At 39.4% G+C, this 22,340-nt stretch overlaps 1 protein-coding gene across 1 annotated transcript in view; it reads left to right on the top strand.

Annotated features, from left to right (window-relative positions):
- The window catches only part of LOC134629525 (chromodomain Y-like protein 2), a 45,026-nt gene that overhangs the window by 4,430 nt on the left and 18,256 nt on the right, over window positions 1-22,340 (top strand). Inside the window, exon 2 of the mRNA XM_063476916.1 lies at window positions 21,524-22,130. Within this exon, the coding sequence (XP_063332986.1) occupies window positions 21,524-22,130 (607 nt within the window). The remainder of the gene's footprint in view (window positions 1-21,523; window positions 22,131-22,340) is intronic.

Below are 22,340 nucleotides of genomic sequence, written 5' to 3'. Positions count from 1 at the left end.
GCAGGTCGCTGCAGTAAAGGCCTAACAGAGCATCTCAAGGGAGGAAATGGAGCATTTGGTGATGGCCGTGGGTTCTGAAACTTCAAGCAAGTATTAAAAACAACTCAAACTTCACTTTATATATCAGTGACATTAGTCACTTTATAAATAATTTTGATCCTTTGTAAATGGGAAAGTACTTATAAAAATGGCTGCACTTCCTAAACACCTAATGCAACATTTCTCTCAAAGGCTTTAAATAAAACCTTTAAACAAAGCGTACTTCAATCAAATCATTGATTTAAAATCTGCTGTGGGGGTGTAGAGAGGCAAAAATACAAAAATGTGTAATTGTCCAAAACCTTATGGGCTGTGCATTGCATTCCATTTAGCATGCTCATTAGCATTTAATTTCATGATGAAAACAAAAGCAAGGTGATCACAGGCAGCATTGTTTTTCACATTTATAAAGAAAGGAACCAAGTCTTGATACTTTTATTTGAAGAGGAACACCTTAAGGTTTCTCATAGGTTTCTGTTGGAATGTTTGGAAACCCGTGTTTTTATCTTTTGCTGTGCAAAGTTCTCTAGCTAGAAAATAAATTTTTAAAAACATGTTGAGGAGTCAATGAGATGGAATCTGTGCCAAAAGGCATTGGAGTAAATATGTAGTCATTTCCAAGAGTAAGTAAGAGAGGCTGAGACCAGTGCTGTATATTAAAATTCAGAACTTCAGTGGTATCGTTTGACGTTGGGGAAAAAATTAAACATTTGACCTGTAATTATGTGGCTGGATTCAATATTTGGTCTGTAATGCTTTCTCTGGAGGGTGTGTCTTAAGTTTGTTTCTTCTTTGTTTCTTCTTAAATTTCACTTATCTATTGATTCCTTTCTTTAGTTCTCAGTAAACCAGATAATTGTTTTCCTTCTTAGTTGAAAATAGTTATTGGTGAGTTGTGTTGAGCACGCAGCACGCACGCACGCACGCACGCACGCACGCACACACACACACGCCACTTTGTTTGGTACACTTGCTTAACTGCTTGTTAATGCAAATATCTAAAATACCTAGTCTGCCAATAACATGGCAGCAACATGCATTTAGGAATGTAGATATGATAAAGTCTGCTCTGGTTCAAACCAAACATCAAAATGAGGATGAAAGGTCATTTAAGCGTTTTTGAATGTGGCTTGGTTGTTGGTGCCAGATGGGTTGTCTGAGTATTTCAAAAACTGCTGAGCTGCTGGGATTTTTCCATACAAGCATCTTCAGTGTTTACAGGGAATGGTGCAAAAGAGAGAAAGCATCCAGTGAGTGGCAGTTCTCTGGGTGAAAATGCCTTGTTGATGTCGGAGGTCAGAAGAGAGTGGCCAGTCTGCTTCGAGCTGAGGGGAATTCAAAAGTAACACAACCCAAGGTATGCAGATGAGTGTCTTGGAATGTACAAAACACAACCTTGAACACACAAAGCCCTCAAACCATCACAGACTTAAAGTTGTTGAAGTTGTCAAGTCAGCCAGACAGAAATATGAATTAGCTGAGAATGGCAAATGACCAATAACTTATACACAGATAACTTTATTATTTTAGTTTTTTTGCCTGTCCTGTATGACACTGTAGCAATCAGAATTATTGTCTGAAGGCCAAGAAAATGCCCAACAATTTACTTTCCCAAGTGGACCTTTTGCCAAACTGGTCCACTTGATTTTCATAGTTTATTCGATCTTTATTATTTATTTTTATTTTAAGTTATTACAATCAGAAAGGACAGGACTCGGGGATGGGAAAGAGAAATAAAAAGAACAGAGAAGTTGGGAAGAGAGTTAACAGAAGGAGAGGGAAAGAAAAATGGAGGAGAAGAGGGATAGAGAGAAAAGACACTAAAAATCTGCTTCACTACCTGCTGAGAAAAAAAACAAGCAAAAAGAAAACAGCACAGTAGGGAAACTATAGCAACAACCAACATAAGCATAGGTATCTGTACATAATAAATACTGAATCTTACTGAGCAGCACACAAGACCGACAATGCATGATATGTTTAGAGGCATCAGCCAACCAAGCCAACCTGGAAAGAGCTGAGGAGAGCTCTAGACGGGGGGGGGGGGGTCACCCAGCAGCCATGGTGCAGAAGCTACAGGGGGCTGCGGCAACGTGCCTGCAGCCTCAGACAGCTGTGCCAGAGTGGACTGAGCCCCGGGCCCAGAGGCCTGAGGTCCGAGGGCCCCCCATCCCCCGGAAGGGGCCTGACCGAGCCAGGCCTCGCCAAGCAGCCACTGGGAGTGAGCCATTACATACCTGAGCGCCCAGCCCCGGACACCAAGAACCACCAGTGGACTGACGGCTGAGGGCATCAGCCACTGGCAGGGAGTGTAGTGGGGGGGGGATAGGCCTCCACACCTGGGGGGTGCCTGAGATGTTCCCAGAAGGTGAAGTCTAAGACCTGTCCTGACACATAGTCATAGACATAGAGAAACGGGCACACACAGACACAAGCTTGCATTTCCACCCTCATGCACACATATACGAATATTCAGCACTCGTCCAACATGGAGACAAGTAGAAATGAACACTGTACGCACACTCACACTCCCCAAACAGACTCTATAACCCAGGTCCAGGTACCATCACCCCCAGAAGGGCAATTTGCCCCCAGACCCAGGAGATGTTGCCCTTTTCCTGGGGTGGAGACAAGCAGACCGCCCCGCTCCTGCAACAGCAGCGAGGCCCAGCATCCCAGACCCCGATGGCGAACAGAGAACCGGGGTGTGAAGATCGCATACCTCTCTCCGCCCGCAAATATGTGGTGTTGCTGCATGCTGTTCTAAAGTGCATTTAAAACACGGGAAGGGTATGGTGTTTCCTGCCAGAACGCAGCAGGTGTCAGCACGGCCCCTCCCGAGAACCCTCAATGTCTACATGTATTTAAAATTGAGAGGTGGGCACCGGCGCCACAGATGAGGTTACACAGACCGTATTCAACCTGGACGCCGTATAGTGTGCCCACCCCCACGGCCCTATATGTATCTGCTATGAGAATATGAGTAATGTGGATGTCTAGGTTGTGAAATAAAATTGAGGCACAGGTGGCCAGAAGGGGACAGAAGAGGAATGTCTCTCCTGCACCTCAGTGATGCACCTGTACACCAAGGCCCTGCATGTGTGGGGGTATGATGGAGTGGGAAGAGGGAGGCAGTTGGGGACTGGGGGGGGCTCAGCTCAGATAACTTATTTTTGATTGACTAAACAACACGCTGATGACGGGTGTGGTTGGCGGCATCATAATTTTGGATTATTGGATAGTCTGTCTGTCACATTTTCACAAGAATGGATAATGGTGGTTAAAGGTCAAAGTTACTGTGGTCTAGCATCCATTACGTTAAAGCGTTTTTTAATGCTTTCCACATCTGCAATTCTTTTAGGGTCCGCTCGGGTCTCAGTGATGTAAATTTCGTCATCAGATAGTGAGCATGAGGGACCACATAAGCAGAGGTGCACATAAGTGGTCCGCAGGTGCGCATGCACTGTCAAAATAAAAAAAAACGCGCACCAGATAAGAAATTGCAACGCGCGTTTGCGTACATAAGATTTTCTGGAGGAGGACAGACATTTGTTTAGAACTCTTAAAGATGTTGAAGAAGCAAGCTCCTTTAAGCAATTACTATGGTGTTCCTCCACCTCCAAAGAAATGTCAGAAGGAGTCCGAACCGCAAAAGAAGCGCGTATTCTCGGAAAAGTGGTTGCAGGAGGTGAGCTGGCTTCAAACAAATGATGAACGCACAGAGATTTGGTGCAGAATATGCCATGAAAACAAAAACAGTGCCTTTTATATGTACGCAAACGCGCATTGCAACTTCTTATCCGGTGCGCGTCTTTTATATTGACAGCGCATGCGCACCTGCGGACCACTTATGTGCACCCCTGCACATAAGCATGTGCCTGCCTTTTTTTGTGACCATGCAGATTCGTCCGTGGAGATTTTGCATTAAAATGCACTAACTACACATGTGCCCAGGCTGTGGATTTCGAAGAATTAGAACAGGGATGCCTACACGGGTGTTGGGTCTTCAGTTGTCTATGTCCATGTCCGCAACATAGTATAATCCAGGCTTAAGTCAGTACAATACTGTGCAAAAGTCTTGAGCCATGCTTCATGTCTTTATAGCTTGATGAGAAATGACTGCCACAATTTATTTAAAGTGGTGCAAAAATACATGAATATACAATATATAAAGCAAAAAGCTTTATACATAGCCTGAACTCTCTTAGAAAGTTTTTTTGTAATTTCATTATGTAGTCTTTGGTAATAATTTTCCAGGCTTCTTGAGGGACGTTCAGCAGAGGTTTACTCCCTTTTGTTCTCTGTCAAGCTGATCCCATAATATTTTGTTGTTGAGCTCCAGGCTCTGACTGGTAATGTTCCATTGTGTTTTTGTTTTAGCCAGGTTTGCTTTTCACATTACACCATTAAAACAGAAGTTTTTATGTCTGAATTGGAACCCAGCATAGAAATAGAAGTCAAGAAAGCATGTGACACAAGCTTACGCATGTGTGTGTGTGTAAGCTTTTACTATCATGGGTTTGACATCATTGTTATGCAATACACAATGCAGAAAAACCGTGCCATTGATTAAAAGATAAGCCTACGATTCCAATGGACTGGAGAATTTGAAACTTGCTCTCGCCTGCAAATGTTCTCAATTCCCAGTACTAGTCAAAGATCAGTGTGACTTTCCAAAAGACATTTATGTCCATAGCTCACAAATCTTTAATAGTATGAAATAATGGTTTTGTTTTGTTTTTTAATTAAGGATGTATTCACAGGATTAAAGCAAAAGCATATTTTATCATTAGCATTAATTCATCCAACGACCAGTAACAATAGGAAGGTGCTTAGATTTTTGTAAGAAGCACAGACTTTAAAGCTAACATAAGAGGAGTCATGGGCAACTTAAAAAAACTCATAAGAAGTTGTATTAGTCAGTAAGGTCAGTCTTACATCTGTTGATAATTTTGATGAATCAATAATTTAAGATGTCAATCTCTCCACATACGCACTGTATCAAGAAGATTAGCATGCTCCCCAAAGACCAGTGCAGCAGAATATAGGCTTACAGAGTTGGCGAAGGAAAAAATTGTAGACTTTTAGAGCTGGATTTCCCAAGAAAATGACATTGTGCTAATATGCACTGTGGATTTTGTTACATTTGTGTCTGCAACCTGTCTGCATTCAGTGTCTGAATAACTCAGATTATTATGCAGTCAAGTGCTGGACTGAGATCATGCCTCTGCAAGTGAAGGAAAATGTTCAGCAGTGGAAACTCTACTTCAGCTTGGTGTTTCTGTGATACAAATGCTGTTGCAGACCCAGCATGCCTGATATGTGAGGTGTGATGGTCCTCTGCCTCAGCTAAGCCTGCTGCATGTTTCCTGCTGTTTGCTCCTCTGTGTTGCCCTGTTGCAGGTTGCTGCTAGCTGGAGTTCATTTCCTCTGGAGCACTGAAGAACCAGCTGTCTCAGTCTTGCTGCCTCTCTATACAGCCATGCCATTTGTTCGGTTCTCCTCAGCCTAATTATTTTAAGCTTTCCACTACACAACACCATATACCTAATATTCAAATTCATCCAACTGCAAATACACTAACAACACCACAGGTCTCATAAAGTTAATTATGGTTTCTCTTTCAGTGAATACACTGGTCAATTTTGGCTAAAGCTGTATTTCTCCTTTTACTTGTTGTGGCTCACGAGTTGTGTCGAATCCTGGATGCAACCCAATGCAGTTGTTTTGGTTTGTGACATGTAGAATAGTAAAGTACATTATCTGCTTTGTGTGCTCGAGAATATAATGGAAATAGCGTATTTTGTTAAGGCACCATTGGAGGAGGAGGCTTCAGTATTGGCATACATGCAATTTCAGGTGGGCTGTTGCTATGTTGGAGCAAGAACTGTCTTTCAGCAAGCTGATGACATGAACTTTGGTAACCCATGCATTTTTTTAAAGAAACTGAACTCTTATCAGTTCAGTTTTTCATCTACAGAAGAATAAGCACTTACATTGACATGGATGCTAAAATATTTTGAAGTTTATGTCAATTCTGGTGTGCCAGTGGTGGTATAACTGCTTTATTAGCTAAAATCTATTAGTGTGCATTGCCAGTACCTGCAGGCATTGATAAAGTAATTGGTAAGCTTAGACTTATATGATTCTGATAATTGAAAACCAGTTCTAATATTTCCTAAGTGGCAACAATTTTTGATTGCCATCCCTAGGTGCACTTACAGATGTTTTGGGCAAATGTGTGTGTGTGTTACCTACTTGGTTTTATCCTTGCGTCCTCTTCCCACTTATTTTGCTTCCTTGTGGTATCAGGTTGCCGAGGATGTGGTGAAAGGGGTTGAAACAATGCTGGGTGTCGACCATCAACTTTTGTTTTTATAAACGGTTCATTGATTATTCGGCTAGTTTTTTGTTTTGTTTTGTTTTGTTACACCTGTTGAAAAGTCAGAAGTAATGTTAGACTGGCATTGAAAACATTCCGTCTCCTATTGTATTTCATTTGAGATCAGTCTGTTGTTATGACTCCATTCTTATGGAGAGGCGTGTGATGGCTTACTGCCTTGGCTGGGCCTGCTGTATGGAACCTGGTGTTTGTCCCTCCTAGGTGGAGTTGATCAGTTCAATTGGGAGTACCTGACCAGTCTTACTGGAGCATTTAAGACCTGCCTTTCTTTCTCTCCATCCACCCAGTATCATGCTATTTGTTTGGGTTAAGCCTGGTAATCTTAGATTTTACATTACACAACACCATACGTGTTTTACACTCAGTATTCTTCCAACTGTTGACACACCTCATAAAGTTAATGATGTTTTATGCCTCTTTTAGTCAATACATTTCTAAATATTGGTTAAAGTTGTGTTGTGTCACACCTCATGAGCCAGAGTATGACGGTGGTTAGAAATCCACTCTAACCACTGTCACTATTTGTCGTCTCTTTATGGTTACACCTGTAACCATAAAGAATTTTCACATTGTATACCTGTGTTGACATCCTTCACAGACCTTTGTATATGCATGTTCCCACTTGTTAAGTCTGAGATGATGCTGAAAATGAAATTGGCAGTTGAGGGAGGACGTGCCCACCTCCACTCTCCCAGCTCATATTTAAATACTAATTGTTACGAAACCTCTCTGGTGTATGCTACTTAGCCCTTCTGTCTACCTCCTCCACTTTTATATTTTTCTCTGCATGTGATTCAGTTACATTTCTAAGTGCACCATTATGTTGGACTGTAAGCATTTAACTCGCATGCATGTTCTAGCAACCACCTTAAAGCTCACCTGTCAAAAGGCCTTTTTACACCTCTAAATGATGGTTCCAGAGTATGGTTAAGGTCACAGCTGGACTTTCTAATTATCTGTTTCTTGGTAAACATACAATAACAGATTTCAGGTCCACTGTAATTTCCGTTTAAGTGAATATTCAAAAATATCACTGCACGAAAATCTGAAAATCTTTTTTTAAAGGGCTTGGTTTTCACTGGTTTTATGTGTGGGTGAAAGGGCAAAATGCATAAAAAAAGCTACATCTACAAAAGTACCCATGTAATCCTTGATGTAGCTTAAATATTTTTATTAAATACTTTTACACCTAAAGCTGAATTTAATATAGAGTCTAGAGGTTGGACAAAAAATTCAAGAAATGCAGCCGAGACAAATCATGTTATTTTATTTATTTTAGGTTAAAAAGCAAATGTAGAGATGATCGGAAATGGTTGACTTAACATTACTTGCTGGTCAGTATTGGCAATAAAAGCCAATCAGTGTAATTAATTTTTTAACGATGTGCTGGTGATGAGCAGCGAGAGAATCTGATTGAGAAAGCAAGGAATACTGCATGTTCATACAGTAGGGATGTCAGTCACAAGGTGGTCTCACCCTAGTGGAGACTATATACCCACTAGGGATGGCTGTAAGTTAAGAGGGGGTAAAGTAAGTCATCTTCTAATCGGAAGGTTGATGGTTTGATCCCTGGTTGTTCCACTTTCCAGTCTGAATGTCTTAGAATTCTTGGGCCGGATCTTGAACCCTGAGTTGTTCTCTGATGTGTTCATCAAATTATGAATGTGTGTGAATTTAAGATAGAAAGCACTTAGGTATAGAAACAAATGCTTGTGTGAATGGGTGAGTGAGGCATGTTTTATGTAAGAGTTTTGAGTGAACTGTGATATTGTTGGGATGGAGCCTGTTTGCCTTCAGGACTGCCTTATTTCTGTATGGCATAGATTCAACAAGGTGCTGAAAATACCTCACATCTCCTGTTCTCACCACATCCCAAAGGTGTTCTGCTGGATTGAGATCTGGTGACTGAGGAGGCCATTTCAGTCTAGTGAATTCATTGTCATGTTTAAGAAACCAGTTTAGATTATTTCAGCTTTGTAACATGGGACATTATCCTGCTGGGACCAGTCATCCAAAGATAAATGCACTGTGATCATAAAGAGATGAGCATCGTTAGCAACAATGCTCAGGTAGGCTGAGATTTACATGATGCTCATTTGGTACTAAGGGCATTAAAGTGGTAAGAAAATATCCCCAATACCATGCATGTCATCTAGTAATAAGGAGTTTAGTGCTTTGATCCTTGAATGCTACAGTATGCAGAATACAGTAAGCACTCGGGTGAAGAAAAAAGTGCTTGTACAAATGTGTTTGAATGGGTGAATGAAGCAAGTTTTATGAAATTTGAGCTTTGGTTGCTCGAGTAGAGTAGAATAGCCCAATATAAAAAACAGTCCATTTACATTTACCATTAAATTTTGGTGAGCTAGGGGGAATTATTGACTCAGTTTCCTGTTCTTGGCTGACAGGAGTGACATTCAGTGTGGTCCAGTGTGGTATTCTGCTGCTTTAGCACACCTGCTTCAAGGTTTAACGTGTGTTGTTTTCAGCTTACCTTGGTTGTAACAAGTGGTTTTTGGGTTACCCTTCTGTTGGCTCAAAGTAGTCTGGCCATTCTCCTCTGACTTCTGGCATCAACAAGGTATTTCACCCAGTGAGCTGCCTATCACCAGATATTTTCTCTTTTTTTGTGTATGGGAAAATGCCAGTAAATCAGCAGTTTCTAAAAAATTCAAACCACTTATCTGATGCCAACAACCAATGCAATAAGTCACTTAAATCACCTTTCATCCTCATTCTGATTCTGGGTTTGAACTTAATCAGGTCTTCTTGATCATGTCTACATGCCTAAATGCATTGAATTGCTCCCATTACAGATATTTCCATTAACAACCATTTAAACAGGTGCAGCTAACAAAATGATTGGTAATTATAATTTACATAATGAACCGAATGTTGTATTCAGTAAAACATGATCTAGTGATTGAGACCATAAACTCATCAGGAAAGTGTTTACTGAGGCCAAAGTTCATTTTTCTATCGACCTCTATACAACTAGACTCCCATTTTGGAAAGAGGAGTTGGCCACTGCTGGCCCATAACTGTTACATTTTTTACATTACCACATACAGGATATTGCGTGTACTGTGATTTTGGCTATTATATGTAAAGTGATCACTTTGACGGTGACTGCAAGGATGTTGTGGGTTGCAGTGCTGGGTTGGTTAACCAGTCAAGAAAATGGATGGGTAGATCATCACTTAGAGGGAGAATTAGAGGCAACTGAATGTCTATTTTTTTTCTTGGTCTCTCATCATGTACAGACTCCATCTGGGAAACAATGCAATGGAAACAGTTCCTTTTTTTTTTTTTTTTTTTTTTTTTGGATAAATGCTATTTTGGGGGGAGTCTCACCAAAGAAATATGCAAAGTCACTAAATCTAGTGACGGTATTGTAAAGCTGGGAACATTAAGAAGCTATGCAAACCAGCCACCTTTTCTCCTTGATTTTATGGGCTTAGAACTTCATCACATTGCTAAAGCTTATGATGAAGCTTTAGCAAATCCTAACCAGTTACTACTCCTAACCAGTAGTGACTGGTTAGGAAGGTTTTAAAAAAACCTGTCATTAGAAATTTTCAGTTAAAGCCATTTCCAGAGTTTGATCCTTCTTTTAATTATTCCAAATTTGTAACATCCAGTGACCACAGGGTTCACAAAGCAAAGGAGAGAATGTGATACTGAAGCTAAATGATGCTTTAAAATCAGACAAAGGCTGTAAAAATATGTGTCTCTAGCTTGCAGTTTTCTATTATTCAATTCAATTTAATTCAATTTTATTTATATAGCGTCAAATCACAACAACAGTCGCCGCAAGGCGCTTTATATTGTAAGGTAGACCCTCCAATAATACATACAGAGAAAAACCCAACAATCAAATGACCCCCTACGAGCAAGCACTTTGGCGACAGTGTGAAGGAAAAACTCCCGTTTAACAGGAAGAAACATCTAGCAGAACCAGGCTCAAGGAAGGCCATCTGCTCCGACCGGTTGGGGTGAGAGAAGGAAGACAGGATGAAAGATATGCTGTGGAAGAGAAACAGAGATTAATAACAAGTATGATTTAATGCAGAGAGGTCTATTAACACACAGTGAGTGAAAAAGGTGACTGGAAAGGAAAAACTCAATGCATCATGGGAATCCCCCAGCAGCCTATGCCTATTGCAGCATAACTAAGGGAGGATTCAGGGTCACCTGGTCCAGCCCTAACTATATGCTTTAGCAAAAAGGAAAGTTTTAAGCCTAATCTTAAAAGTAGAGATAGTGTCTGTCTCCCGAATCAAAACTGGAAGCCTTTCAGTTTCCATAGAAGAGGGGCCTGAAAACTGAAGGCTCTCCCTCCCATTCTACTTTTAAATACTCCAGGAACAACAAGTAAGCCTGCAGTGCGAGAGCGAAGTGCCCTAATAGGGTGATATGGTACTACAAGGTCATTAAGATAAGATGGGGCCTGATTATTTAAGACCTTGTATGTGAGGAGCAGGATTTTGAATTCAATTCTGGATTTAACAGGAAGCCAATGAAGGGAAGCCAATACAGGAGAAATATGCTCTCTCTTTCTAGTCCCTGTCAGTACTCTTGCTGCAGCATTTTGGATTAACTGAAGGCTTTTCAGGGAGTTTTTAGGACTTCCTGATAGTAATGAATTACAGTAGTCCAGCCTAGAAGTAATAAATGCACAAACTAGTTTTCAGTGTCCCTCTGAGACAGGATATTTCTAATTTTAGAGATGTTGTGCAAATGGAAGAAAGCAGTCCTAAATATTTGTTTAATATGTGCATTGAAGGACATATCCTGGCCAAAAATGACTCCAAGGTTCCTCACAGTGTTACTGGAGGCCAAGGTAATGCCATCCAGAGTAAGAATCTGGTGAGATACCATATTTCTAAGATTTTCAGGGCCGAGTCCAATAACCTCAGTTTAGTCTGAATTAAGGAGCAGAAAGTTAGTGGCCATCCAGCTCTTTATGTCTTTAAGACATTCCTGCAGTTTAACCTGTAATACCTACAGCATGTTCTAATCGCTCTAATAGAATATTATGGTCGACAGTATCGAACGCTGCACTGAGGTCTAGCAGGATAAGCACAGAGACGAGTCCACTGTCAGAGGCCATAAGAAGATCACTTGTAACCTTCACTAAAGCTGTTTCTGTGCTGTGATGAGCTCTGAAACCTGACTGAAACTCTTCAAATAAGCCATTCCTCTGCAGATGATCTGTTAGCTGTTTGACAACTTCAATGATTTTTGAAATGAAAGGAAGGTTGGAGATTGGCCTATAATTAGCTAAGACAGCTGGGTCTAGAGATGGCTTTTTAAGTAAAGGTTTAACTACAGCCAGCTTGAAGGCCTGTGGTACATAGCCGATTATTAGAGATAGGTTGATCATATTTAAGATTGAAGCATTAATTAATGGCAGGACGTCTTTGAGCAGTTTTGTGGGAATGGGGTCTAAAAGACATGTTGATGGTGTGGAGGAAGTAATTATTGAAGTTAACTCATGTAATTTGGCATGTAATTTGGAAAGGGGAGCTAAGGAGAACTGTGGATATAAAAACAAGATCTGGAACGCAAAGACAGCTCAGATAAAGCTTCATGTCTGCTTGGAGGAAACCCCCTCCAAGCAGACAAATAGCTTCATCAGGCGATGTACTGGCTACTGTGTCATATTAAAGAATAAACGGGGTCTACATGGGAAAGTCATCAGAGAAAACCCTTAGTTGTGACCTTGTCAAAAGAGTGATTGACTACTCTGAATGTACTTCCTCCATTAAGAGCCTCGGTGTTACTTTTGACAGTGCTTTTAAATTTGATAAACAAATCTGCTCCGTAGTCAAGGGATCTTTTTATCACCTACGGATTTTAGCTAAAGTCAAGTCCTACCTGTGCAGGAACGATCTAGAAAGGGTGGTCCATGCTCTTATTACTTCACGGCTGGACTACTGTAACTCCCTTTATGCTGGTTTAGATCGTTCCTGTTTGCATCGCCTCCAACTAGTGCAGAACGCTGCTGCTCGCATGCTGACCGGTTCCAAAAAGAGAGACCACATCACTCCGGTCCTCTGCTCTCTCCACTGGCTCCCAGTTGCTTTTAGGATTGATTTTAAAATTTTACTGCTGGTTTTTAAGGTTCTAAACGGTACTGCACCTCCTTACCTGGCAGAGCTTCTTAGCATTTACTGCCCCAGGAGATCTTTGAGGTCAGCAGACTTGATGCTTTTAGATGTTCCCAGGTATAGATTGAAGACTAGGGGAGAGAGGGCTTTTGCTGTGGCTGCACCCAGACTGTGGAACAGTTTACCCCCTCACATCAGATTCTCCACAAGCCTAGGAACTTTTAAAACTGCTCTTAAAACTCACCTCTTTTCATTGGCTTTTAGCAAGGTTTAACCTATTGTTTTAATTTATTGTTTTATCAGTGAGGTATTTTATGTACCTGTGTTTTATAGTACTTTATATTTGTATTTTATTGTACAGCACTTTGGTCAGCTTTGGTTGTTTTTAAATGTGCTTTATAAATAAACTTGACTTGACTTGACTTGACAATATTCAATGCAACTGCTGGATAAGCCTAAATAATTTTGTAATCAAAGCCCTGGAGAGATGGATTAAAAAGACTAGACACCATTCAATTTTAGCCATTTGTTTAGAGAAAAATGGAGCAATATTTGTTAAAAAGAACACATTGCCAACTGTTAGCATGGGCTTGGAAATTCTGCTTTAGTGCTGTGAGTGCTAGTGTGAAAAGAAAGACTGAACCTACAGAGGAAAATGGGTTCCATGAAACAGTCACTCACTCAAGACAAGAAAACTAAAAAGAGGCTTTTCATGACAGTGATCCAAAACTGTAAAAATGGCCCTTATTGTCTCTTGACGGTAACATTATTCAAAATTTATTGATAGATTTTTAACATGCTCTGCATCTAAGGCAGCCTCATTATTTCAGAACTTAAGACCCCATGCAAAAATGTTCTAATATTCCCCATAGTTGTGCATCTATTTATCTTGTATGCATTTAAAGCCATTTTCCAGAATCTGAACTGTAGCGAGTGTATCTGTTCCTTTCCTTTTTAGAAATCAACAAAATATAAAATTTGACAAATGTGCCTCATTTTTGGATTATGTTTAGGGCTTGTGGCTATGGTTTGAATATATTTCACAACATATGGTGCAATGGCAACACAAGATGTGCATATGTATTGTACATAATCAGGTCATATCAAACTTTCAATGCCATAACAGTGTTTATGGGATTGAAAAGCTTTTAGAAGGCTAAATGTTTTCTACTAAATAGGAGACTACAGTGAATTGTCTTTTGATCTCTGGCTTTTTGTTTCAGTGTGTAAAAGTTATCGGGCAACATACCGAACCCTAAAATTGGGGTTTCGGGTTAAGCACTATGGGTGGTTAGTAAGATGAGAAAAAACACACATACAGTCTATTTGTAGTGGTCAGAAGTTTGGGCTTTTAATGATTCCTTTGGACGTTTTTTTCCAGCGTCCAACATACATCTTGAATTACTTTAAAAAAACAAGAACTTGGAACACAAGTTGGAAATTATTTTTATTCCACACAGTGTCTAAATGATACACATGGGCTCAAATGTGTATATATACACCTCATCTAATAATTTTGATTCATTGTCCTGTTGGAGCTCCCAGTGTCCAAGTTTGAACCCCCGTTTTGGCATGAAGTTGAAGAATTTCTAACTAGTCTTCCTCCTTTATTATTCCATCCACTTGGGCAATGTATCAGTACCACTGACACCAAAATAGCCTGAACATGATGCTACCACTACTGTGCTTAACAGTTGTTACAGTGTTCGTAGCTCTAAAAGCGTCAACTTTAGCAGTTCAAAAATAACGTTTGAGCCATTTGGCCACAATGACAATCTTTATCTTTTTCGTCCATCAAATTTTCACCCAGAAGGCATTTGTCATATTCATGTGGGCAGCTGCAAATTGCAGTCAGTGATTCTTTCTTGGTTGGCAAACTCACTTTACTGTGAACAGTGATGGTGGTGTTCCTGTAGTTTCCAGTTTATGGCAGGCATGACAGTTGGTAGTTCCTGGGTTGTTCCTGAACATCATAACCAATTTCCTCTTATCTAAGGGTGAGAGTTTGGGCTTTTTTTCCAGACCTTGGCAAAGTGGTAAGACATCCGAATAACTTTAACTTAAGTTCAGTTGTTTGAATCACTGATCCACTTTCTAATTGATCAGAGTATTTGTCAGTCTGGAGAACGCTGTCAAACAACACATAAGATAATGTTTGTGCTGATAAAGAGAAACTAGGAGTTGCGGTTAATGTTAAGGTAATATTTATTTATATAGTAGACCTAAAACAATAGAGTTCACTAAATTGTTTTACATTGAAAATATATAAGTATCCATTAAAACAGAGCAGAATCCACAACATTAAAATAAAATAAAAGCAGACCATGCAATGCAATCTTCTAAAATTATGTCACACTGCAGCCAAATGCCAAGGAGAATAACTGGCTTTTTAATAAAGCTTAATTGCCCGTAACGTCTAGCACTGCTGATGAGAGGTTAGATTTGTAGGTTTGCTGCTGCTGCTGCAAAAGCACAGTCATCTCTGTTTTTTTAATCTAGTTTTAAGAGCTTGTGTGTAAAAAGTTGAGAGAGCTCTTACAGGTGAATGAGTGTGAAGCAGCTCAGATAGATACAAAGGGGCCAGTCCATTTAAAAGTTTTAAAAGTGAGCAATAAAACCTTAAATTCAATTCTAAAAAAGACAGGGAGGCAATGAAGCATGAAAGGACTGGGTAATATGTTCATTCTTTTCACCCCTCATCTGTAAGAGGCTGATGGGGTGTTGTTGTTACCCTGCAGGGCAGGCGAACAGGAGTGTGGACCACCCAACTTTGTGAACATGATAACTCAAGGAAAATGATACACTTATGGTATCTATTAACAACCCCGGAGCGTCACGATTCCTGGAATATTACTTCTGAATCCTTTGTCTTTCTGTGATGAATATCAATACGAAAAATTGAGTTTTGGAATCAGTTTTGTTCCTGCTATTTTTTGTTTTGGCTCCAAGCTTATTTCATTTTTACCCCACGGCCATAAAAGGCTGATCAGGTATTGTCACTCTGCTGGGTGGGCGGGTCTAACTTTCCTTAAGACTTTGGAAATTGATCCTCATCCAGGACTTAATGTAACAAAGGCGGGTTAAGCAGAGGCTCTCATGGATCTCAGCTGTTCAATCGTTTAGTCAATCTTCATCACTAACAAGACGTTCCTAGTCCTTGGCCTTGTCAAGTTAAGACATTGTAGGACTTTTAGCACCACTTACTAAAAGATTGCACCTGTGCATGATGTGTGTTTATGCATGCAAGACAAAAGGGAGAAGAACAGTAGTGCATGGACCTTTGGAGATGGGCGCTCATTATAAGCATAGCAGACAAAGGATTTTAAAGCTAAGTGGGTTGTTTGAATTCCCTGAGTCTCTGGGTTTTCCTCTAACACAGGACAATATTCAGAAGTGAGTCTATGTACAAGAGTGAGAAAGATGGAGAGAGAGAACAGAAAACTATCTCAAGTGTTGGTTTGAAATTCAACAATGACCTGTAAACAAACTCGGTAAGCGTCAGCAAGAAAAGGGGTTATGATCATGGTGAAATAGAAGGAAAAATTAGTTTTTCGTTTTGTTTTTTCATTCTTTAAAACCAGTCCGTGGTTTGCGTGGTGATTGGATAGCTGTAACTATAAACTACTAGAACAAAGCCCCATTATCCTTTGGTAACTGGATGGTGGCAAGGCGAGAAAACATTCATTTGCTCATGGCAAAAAAAACATGTAGTGCTATCAGGAATTTGACTGATGTCTATGTTGATCAGATGATACCATGAATCATCAGTTACCATCACCTCTGGACACAAATGCTTGTTTTGGATAGCCAGCATCCTTGCTGATTGTTGTAAAACATTCAGGATCTTTACCTGTTTTGCCTTTGCGGTTGGCAGCGAGCTTATTTCGTCTGTACACCTGTGAAATGTATGTTTTAGGGCGTGCTCACACTAGGCACGGTTGCCTCATTCGAAGTTTGAGCATGAATGTCCCTCCTCACTGCCTGCCGTGCTTACACTGCCCTTAACAATCTGAGCCTGAGTACGCATCAGTTTGTCTCAGCATCTCAACTCTTCTCATTCCCTTTCTCTTTCACACACGTGCATGCCTTCACACGTGCGTGCCAACACTGTCCATGGACATATTTGTCATTTACTTGAATTAATAAATAATCAAACTGAACCAAGCTTTTTTTTTTTTATCTGAGACATCAGTCACACTAGTCAAAAGAATTGGATTGAGCACCTCCTTTTGAGTTTTATTATTATGCTTTTATACGTCTCTTTAATATAGTACAGTGTAAACATTGCTACTTACAATATTTTTTCTCAGCCATGGAACTCCAATTATTTTTATGATAGCTCCCAAACCTATAATTAAAATTTAATTATACATAATGCAGTTAAAAACTGTTTAAACTCCTGCTTAGACTACTTGTCCGCTAAGAAGCTTTGCTCCGAGGCAACCCCAATTTCTGCTTTTCCTAAATGAGAGCAGTGTCATATGTTTCAACTGAAGTTGCTGTGGAAATGATGCCTTCAGGGGATGTTGTTTACACTGTAGGTTGTTGGTGTAGCTTAGATGTCCATTTCAGTGGGATGATTTGTTTGGATGTGCTCAGCCTTCCTGTCTTAGCAGGTTGAGTTCAGTGTTTGGTAAAACCATTGAATTTGGAAATAAAATCTTTATCTAGATTAACTCTGAAACATTTTTGTAGTGATTTGTGAAATGTGTTTACTGGACTGCTCTCAAATGTTTCATTTGAAATAAAAAAATTAAAAATTTCCAATTCTCCAATGGTGGTTGCAGTACCTTAAATTTCTCAATCATTCATTTTATGCTGATATTGCTGAACATAATATACACTAGTCACGAATTAAATTTATGTTGATGTTGTCATATGAATCTTGTCTATTGAATCTTAGTTCATCTTAGCTGAAATTGTGTTTTTATCTTGTTAGACTTCTTCTTTTTTTTGTCTATCCCACTTCCCAGATTGTGGCACCAGTGCACATTTTCTTATTTTTTTTCCAATTGAAAAGAGCATGAGGTAGAGATTTATTCATCATTTGTTTGTTTAGACTTTTTTTTTTACTGTGGGCACAAGTCTCTTTGAAAATGACCAGGAAATTATAGTGTTGACACAAGTTTAACAATAAAATGGTGCCATTCCAAGATAAATTAGACAACCTAATGTAGACGCAGTTTTATTGCAAGAACATTGTTTCAACATTGCACATTCATCCCACACATGAAGTCATTCTCTGCAGCAGATGCTTCAGCATCAAGAGTTTTAAACCTCTCCTTTCTGTGTATGCAAGTGCACACCATGTTCAGGTTTTATCCTTCTTTCTCCTCTCAGCATGTATCTCTCTGCTTGGCTGCTAACTCTGACATTATCTTAGACTGTAAGCAACCTAATCATCTGTTCATTTCGCTGCCACCCCTGCAGCTCACCCATCAAAGGCTGTTTACTTCTGTTAATGCGCACAGCACATCTGAGAACATGATGAGCAGTTATTACCACAGCTATACTGAAGCCTCTGATAAAACCTCCCAGCCGATTAACACGGGTCTCATGACTCAAAACCTGTTTCTTCAGAAGAAGTCGTATGGATATTTATTTCATATATTCTTTTTGTTTTTTTGTTTTTTTCTTGTCATTGGCAGTAAAAGACATAAAAGGTAGATTCAAAATTTGTTTTAAGAGCAACTTGACTGCTGTAAAGCTAGAAGATCCTCACATGATACCTAAGGATGTACTATTTTTGCTACTTTTTTCTTTTTTTTTAGCATGACTGTACTCTCACATCTGGCAGTGATTGTTATGAAATCTCATCAACCTTTTGATGCTTCACATAATTGAGCCTTCAGTGTATCAACAGTGGAGCTTCTGTTTATTTGTATGTTTTGAAAAATGCCATCGGTGACGGATTTTACTGGGATATTTCAGTTTGCTGTGTATGTATGACTTGTTTTTGGTGTGATGTGGATATTATGGGTGTTTTGTATTCTCTGTGATGTGATAATGTGCATGTGGGTGTTTGCGATGGACCGAGGGATCAGACAGAGAGTGATGCCCTTAGTTTTGTCTGGCGGTGACATTTTGTTGCCATTGTATGTTTTGTACTTAGTAGCTTTTATTTAAAGATATTGTGTGTTTTCTTTTAGAAAAATTCCAAAGTGAAAACCAGTAGAAGTTACATAAATGTAACAAAATACATAAATGTAATTTAACATAACATTTATTTACATACATTTATATAAATATAATGTTGCATAAATTAAATAAATGTTCTATTTTTTTCTTTCATGTGAAAGTCTCTATTGACTTGTAATTTCACCTTCAGTCTCATCAACACCTTTGCGAATCAAGTTGAGTGCAGTCAAATTGAAGTGCAAATTAATGAGTCGTTTCATTATTGAAGTGATTAGTCACACATTGTGTATACCACAATCACGATTCCACATTAAGAACACCATGGACTTTGTATTGTTTATGCAACAATAACTTACTTGTATCCATGGTTTTGATTAAAAAAGAATGACAACCACTGACTATAGCCTTTTTTTTTTATTAAATCTGAGATATTTGCTTGTCTGAGTGTCAGAAAGAAATTATGTGATGTGTGTGTTTGCTTTGTACCAGTTGAATTTCTATTTTGTTACTCTGAATTTATTCAGTTTGTAACAATGACTTCAGAAGCACTCCGATTTTAGACCCCTGCCAAGAACAATTATACACACCTCAGTATTTTTCTCAAATAACTGATTTCCAATTAAATGTAAAGGTTTCTTCTTTTGCCTATGTGCCACCTGTCCTCCTCTCTCCTCTATAGAATTATAAAATACTGGCTCGTCTGGTGTTTGGCTTCAAAAAGCCCATTTTTAAGGTTTCATCATGAAAACAGCCTGCAGCTCATCTTGGCTTCACCCTGGTTCTTATCTTTCTTATACAGGGAGTTAGCTCTTATCTTGAACTTGACACATGTCATACAATGTTTCTCTTTTTTTTTCTTTTTTTTTAACGACCTGGCACTCCTTGGCAATGTTTCAGAATATAAGGGATCATCTTCTGGAAAACATACTAAATATGGTCAGGCAATTCAGTGTACCCATTAGCTTTTAATTTTAGTTATGTGCAAATCTGGTAAATGACACAGAATCAGACCTCTGAAGGTGCATCATCATCAAGTTTATCCAAAAGTGCGGCACACACTTTCACAAAACCCTCTTTTTCATCAGCATAAAATCATATTAACGGCCTCAGACCCTTTAACCCTGGAGAACCCATGGGGTCAAATTTGACCCCATGGTTTCCCTAGAAAACCAATGGGGTCGGCTCTGACCCCATGGGTTCTCCAGGGTTAAGATAAATTAAAATAAGTAGGCCACAAAGATAAATCAAATTTACCTGGTACAGACTGCTATCTGAATGTAGACATTAAATATATATATATTTTTAATTTAAGTAAAACAGTTCTGCTGTTTGTTATTTTCATGATAAACCAGGTTTTAGCCCAATAATCAAGCACTACCAGAGGCCTGTACTGTGAAATAGGAATTTATTTAACCCTTATTTAACCAGGAAGTCAACTCTTGGCTTTAGTCTTAGATGGGTTTGAACCCTCTTAAGAGCGGTGATTTATTGGTTAGCAGGTAACTTCAGAGTTAACACTAAGTTTTCAGTGCTACATAGGTGGTTTTTGCTTGGGTACACATGGTAAATTATGCTGAAGACCAAACCTTAATATATGGAGCAGGTTATGTTCTAGTGATCAACAGGTATGAAATCAGTCTGCTGAATAATTAGTTATCTGAAAATAACACAACATTCCTAGAAGATCCCTTCTGAATCCTTTGTGTTTCCTTGATGAATATCAGTAAGAAAAAAAGATGGTTTTGGAATCAATTTTATTCCTGCTATTTTTAGTTTTGGCTGAAAGCAATATTTAATTTTTAATTTTTACTTAACTTTAAAGCTGATTAGGTATTGTCGTAACCACAACCGGTGGGTGGGTGTTCAGGCGGTGTGGACACCTACGTTTGTGAATGCAAGAATGAGGCAATTTAGGATTTTTGAAAATGAAACCATAGGCACAATTGCTAAAAATCTCAGACAAAATTGAATCTCAGTGATCTCAACCTCAAGGTTAAAGGTTAGAGGTTAAGTTTTTTGAAAATCTTGTGAATGCAATAAATTAAGGAGTCACTTCAGATTTTCAAATCGATATCATATGTGTAAATGTGTCTTAAAAGTTTGAATCCCAGTTACCTCAAGGTCAAAGGCCAGGTTTTCTGATAATGTTATGATCATAATAAATTGAAAAAGGAGTCACCTAAAGTTTTCAATATGATAACTACGGTCGAATCTACTAAGACACAGACACTGCATGCTACATGTTGCTTTGTTATTCGTTTAAGTTGTGGTCCTGCAGAAGGATATTCATCTAGGTGCCAAAAAAGAAGCTGCTATACTAAGTCTGTGAAGGAGATAGTCCAGAGTGACAAGTTGCTACCATGTGAGCATGCAGTAACCTTCATTCCTTCAGTCAGATCAAGTCTCCACTTGTCACATCCAGTTTCAAGACTATGAAGTGATGATGGCTAAAATACTCAAGTTCAGGCTTCAGAACAGAATGTGTGACACCATGGTGCCAACAACCATTTTTATTTTATTTAGTTTTTTAATGTACTGTCTATCATCCGTCTTCTAGCTTTAGCCGACTGTGTTGCTTTTAAGTTGGGCTGCTGCATAACTCAAATGGGTTCCCAGAAGAAGCTGGGAGGTGGTGCTGTGGTATTATCTGAACTGTGAACTCGGAGAGTCTTTAACACCCCTATGCCATACTTGTGACTAAATATTGGAAATAAAAACGGGGTTAGAGACTCAAACACAAATGCATTAAGTGTTTTGTGATAATTTTTGTCATTAGAATATTGTCTAATAATCTGTTCTTCTATGTTGTACTGTTTGTTTTTTTTTAAAGGTGGAGCAGATCGTGGATAAGAGGCGGAATAAGAAGGGTAAGTGGGAGTATCTAATTAGGTGGAAAGGCTATGGAAGTAAAGAGGACACCTGGGAGCCAGAACACCATCTACTACACTGTGAAGAATTTATTGATCAGTTCAATAGCTCAAGACTGCACTCACACAAACGGCCCAAAGTTTCCAAAAACCGTGGAGAGCCCTTCATTCCTAGCCACCTTTCTGCAACAGATGACTCAAGAGCTAGAGCTGAAGCTCGGAAAAAGAAAAGGACTAGTGGCTCAACTGTGGGGGTGAGAGTAGGGACTGTTCTAGGGATTGGAAGTGGAGGATCAGGAACCACTCAAAAGCAGAAGAAAGTGGGTGTAGGACCTGGAAAACATGCTTTAGGGGACAGAATGAGCAAAGCCATGACATTTAAAGCTCCTCCACCAGGCGGACCTCCCTTTGTCCCGTCATTGAGGGTTCCTCATAATGGACTACAGAATGGAGAGATGGACTCTCTCATGTACAGGACTGCAGCAAGGTCACAACGACTGCCCTCAGACAGGGTGGATGGAGAACTAGGACATATGGAAGCCAGCGGACAGCAGTTTACTACTGAACTAGGTAAGTTGTTAAGAAAAAGCAGATAGTATGGTAAACTAAGATGATGTGATGCTGGATTTTTGAGGCACATATTGTTATAGAAATGTGATTGTTTTTCTTATGCATGCCCGTTCAAACCCGTGCTCCTAAATCTTGTTTTTAAAACTTATTATTGGTACAGTAAGTATTTTTTATTTTTTATAGAAAAAGGTTTTGCTCATAAATATAGAT

This window comes from Pelmatolapia mariae, linkage group LG1 (genome assembly GCF_036321145.2).
Source record: "Pelmatolapia mariae isolate MD_Pm_ZW linkage group LG1, Pm_UMD_F_2, whole genome shotgun sequence".
Lineage (NCBI taxonomy): Eukaryota > Metazoa > Chordata > Actinopteri > Cichliformes > Cichlidae > Pelmatolapia > Pelmatolapia mariae.
This window is presented reverse-complemented; position numbering and strand designations above follow the sequence as displayed.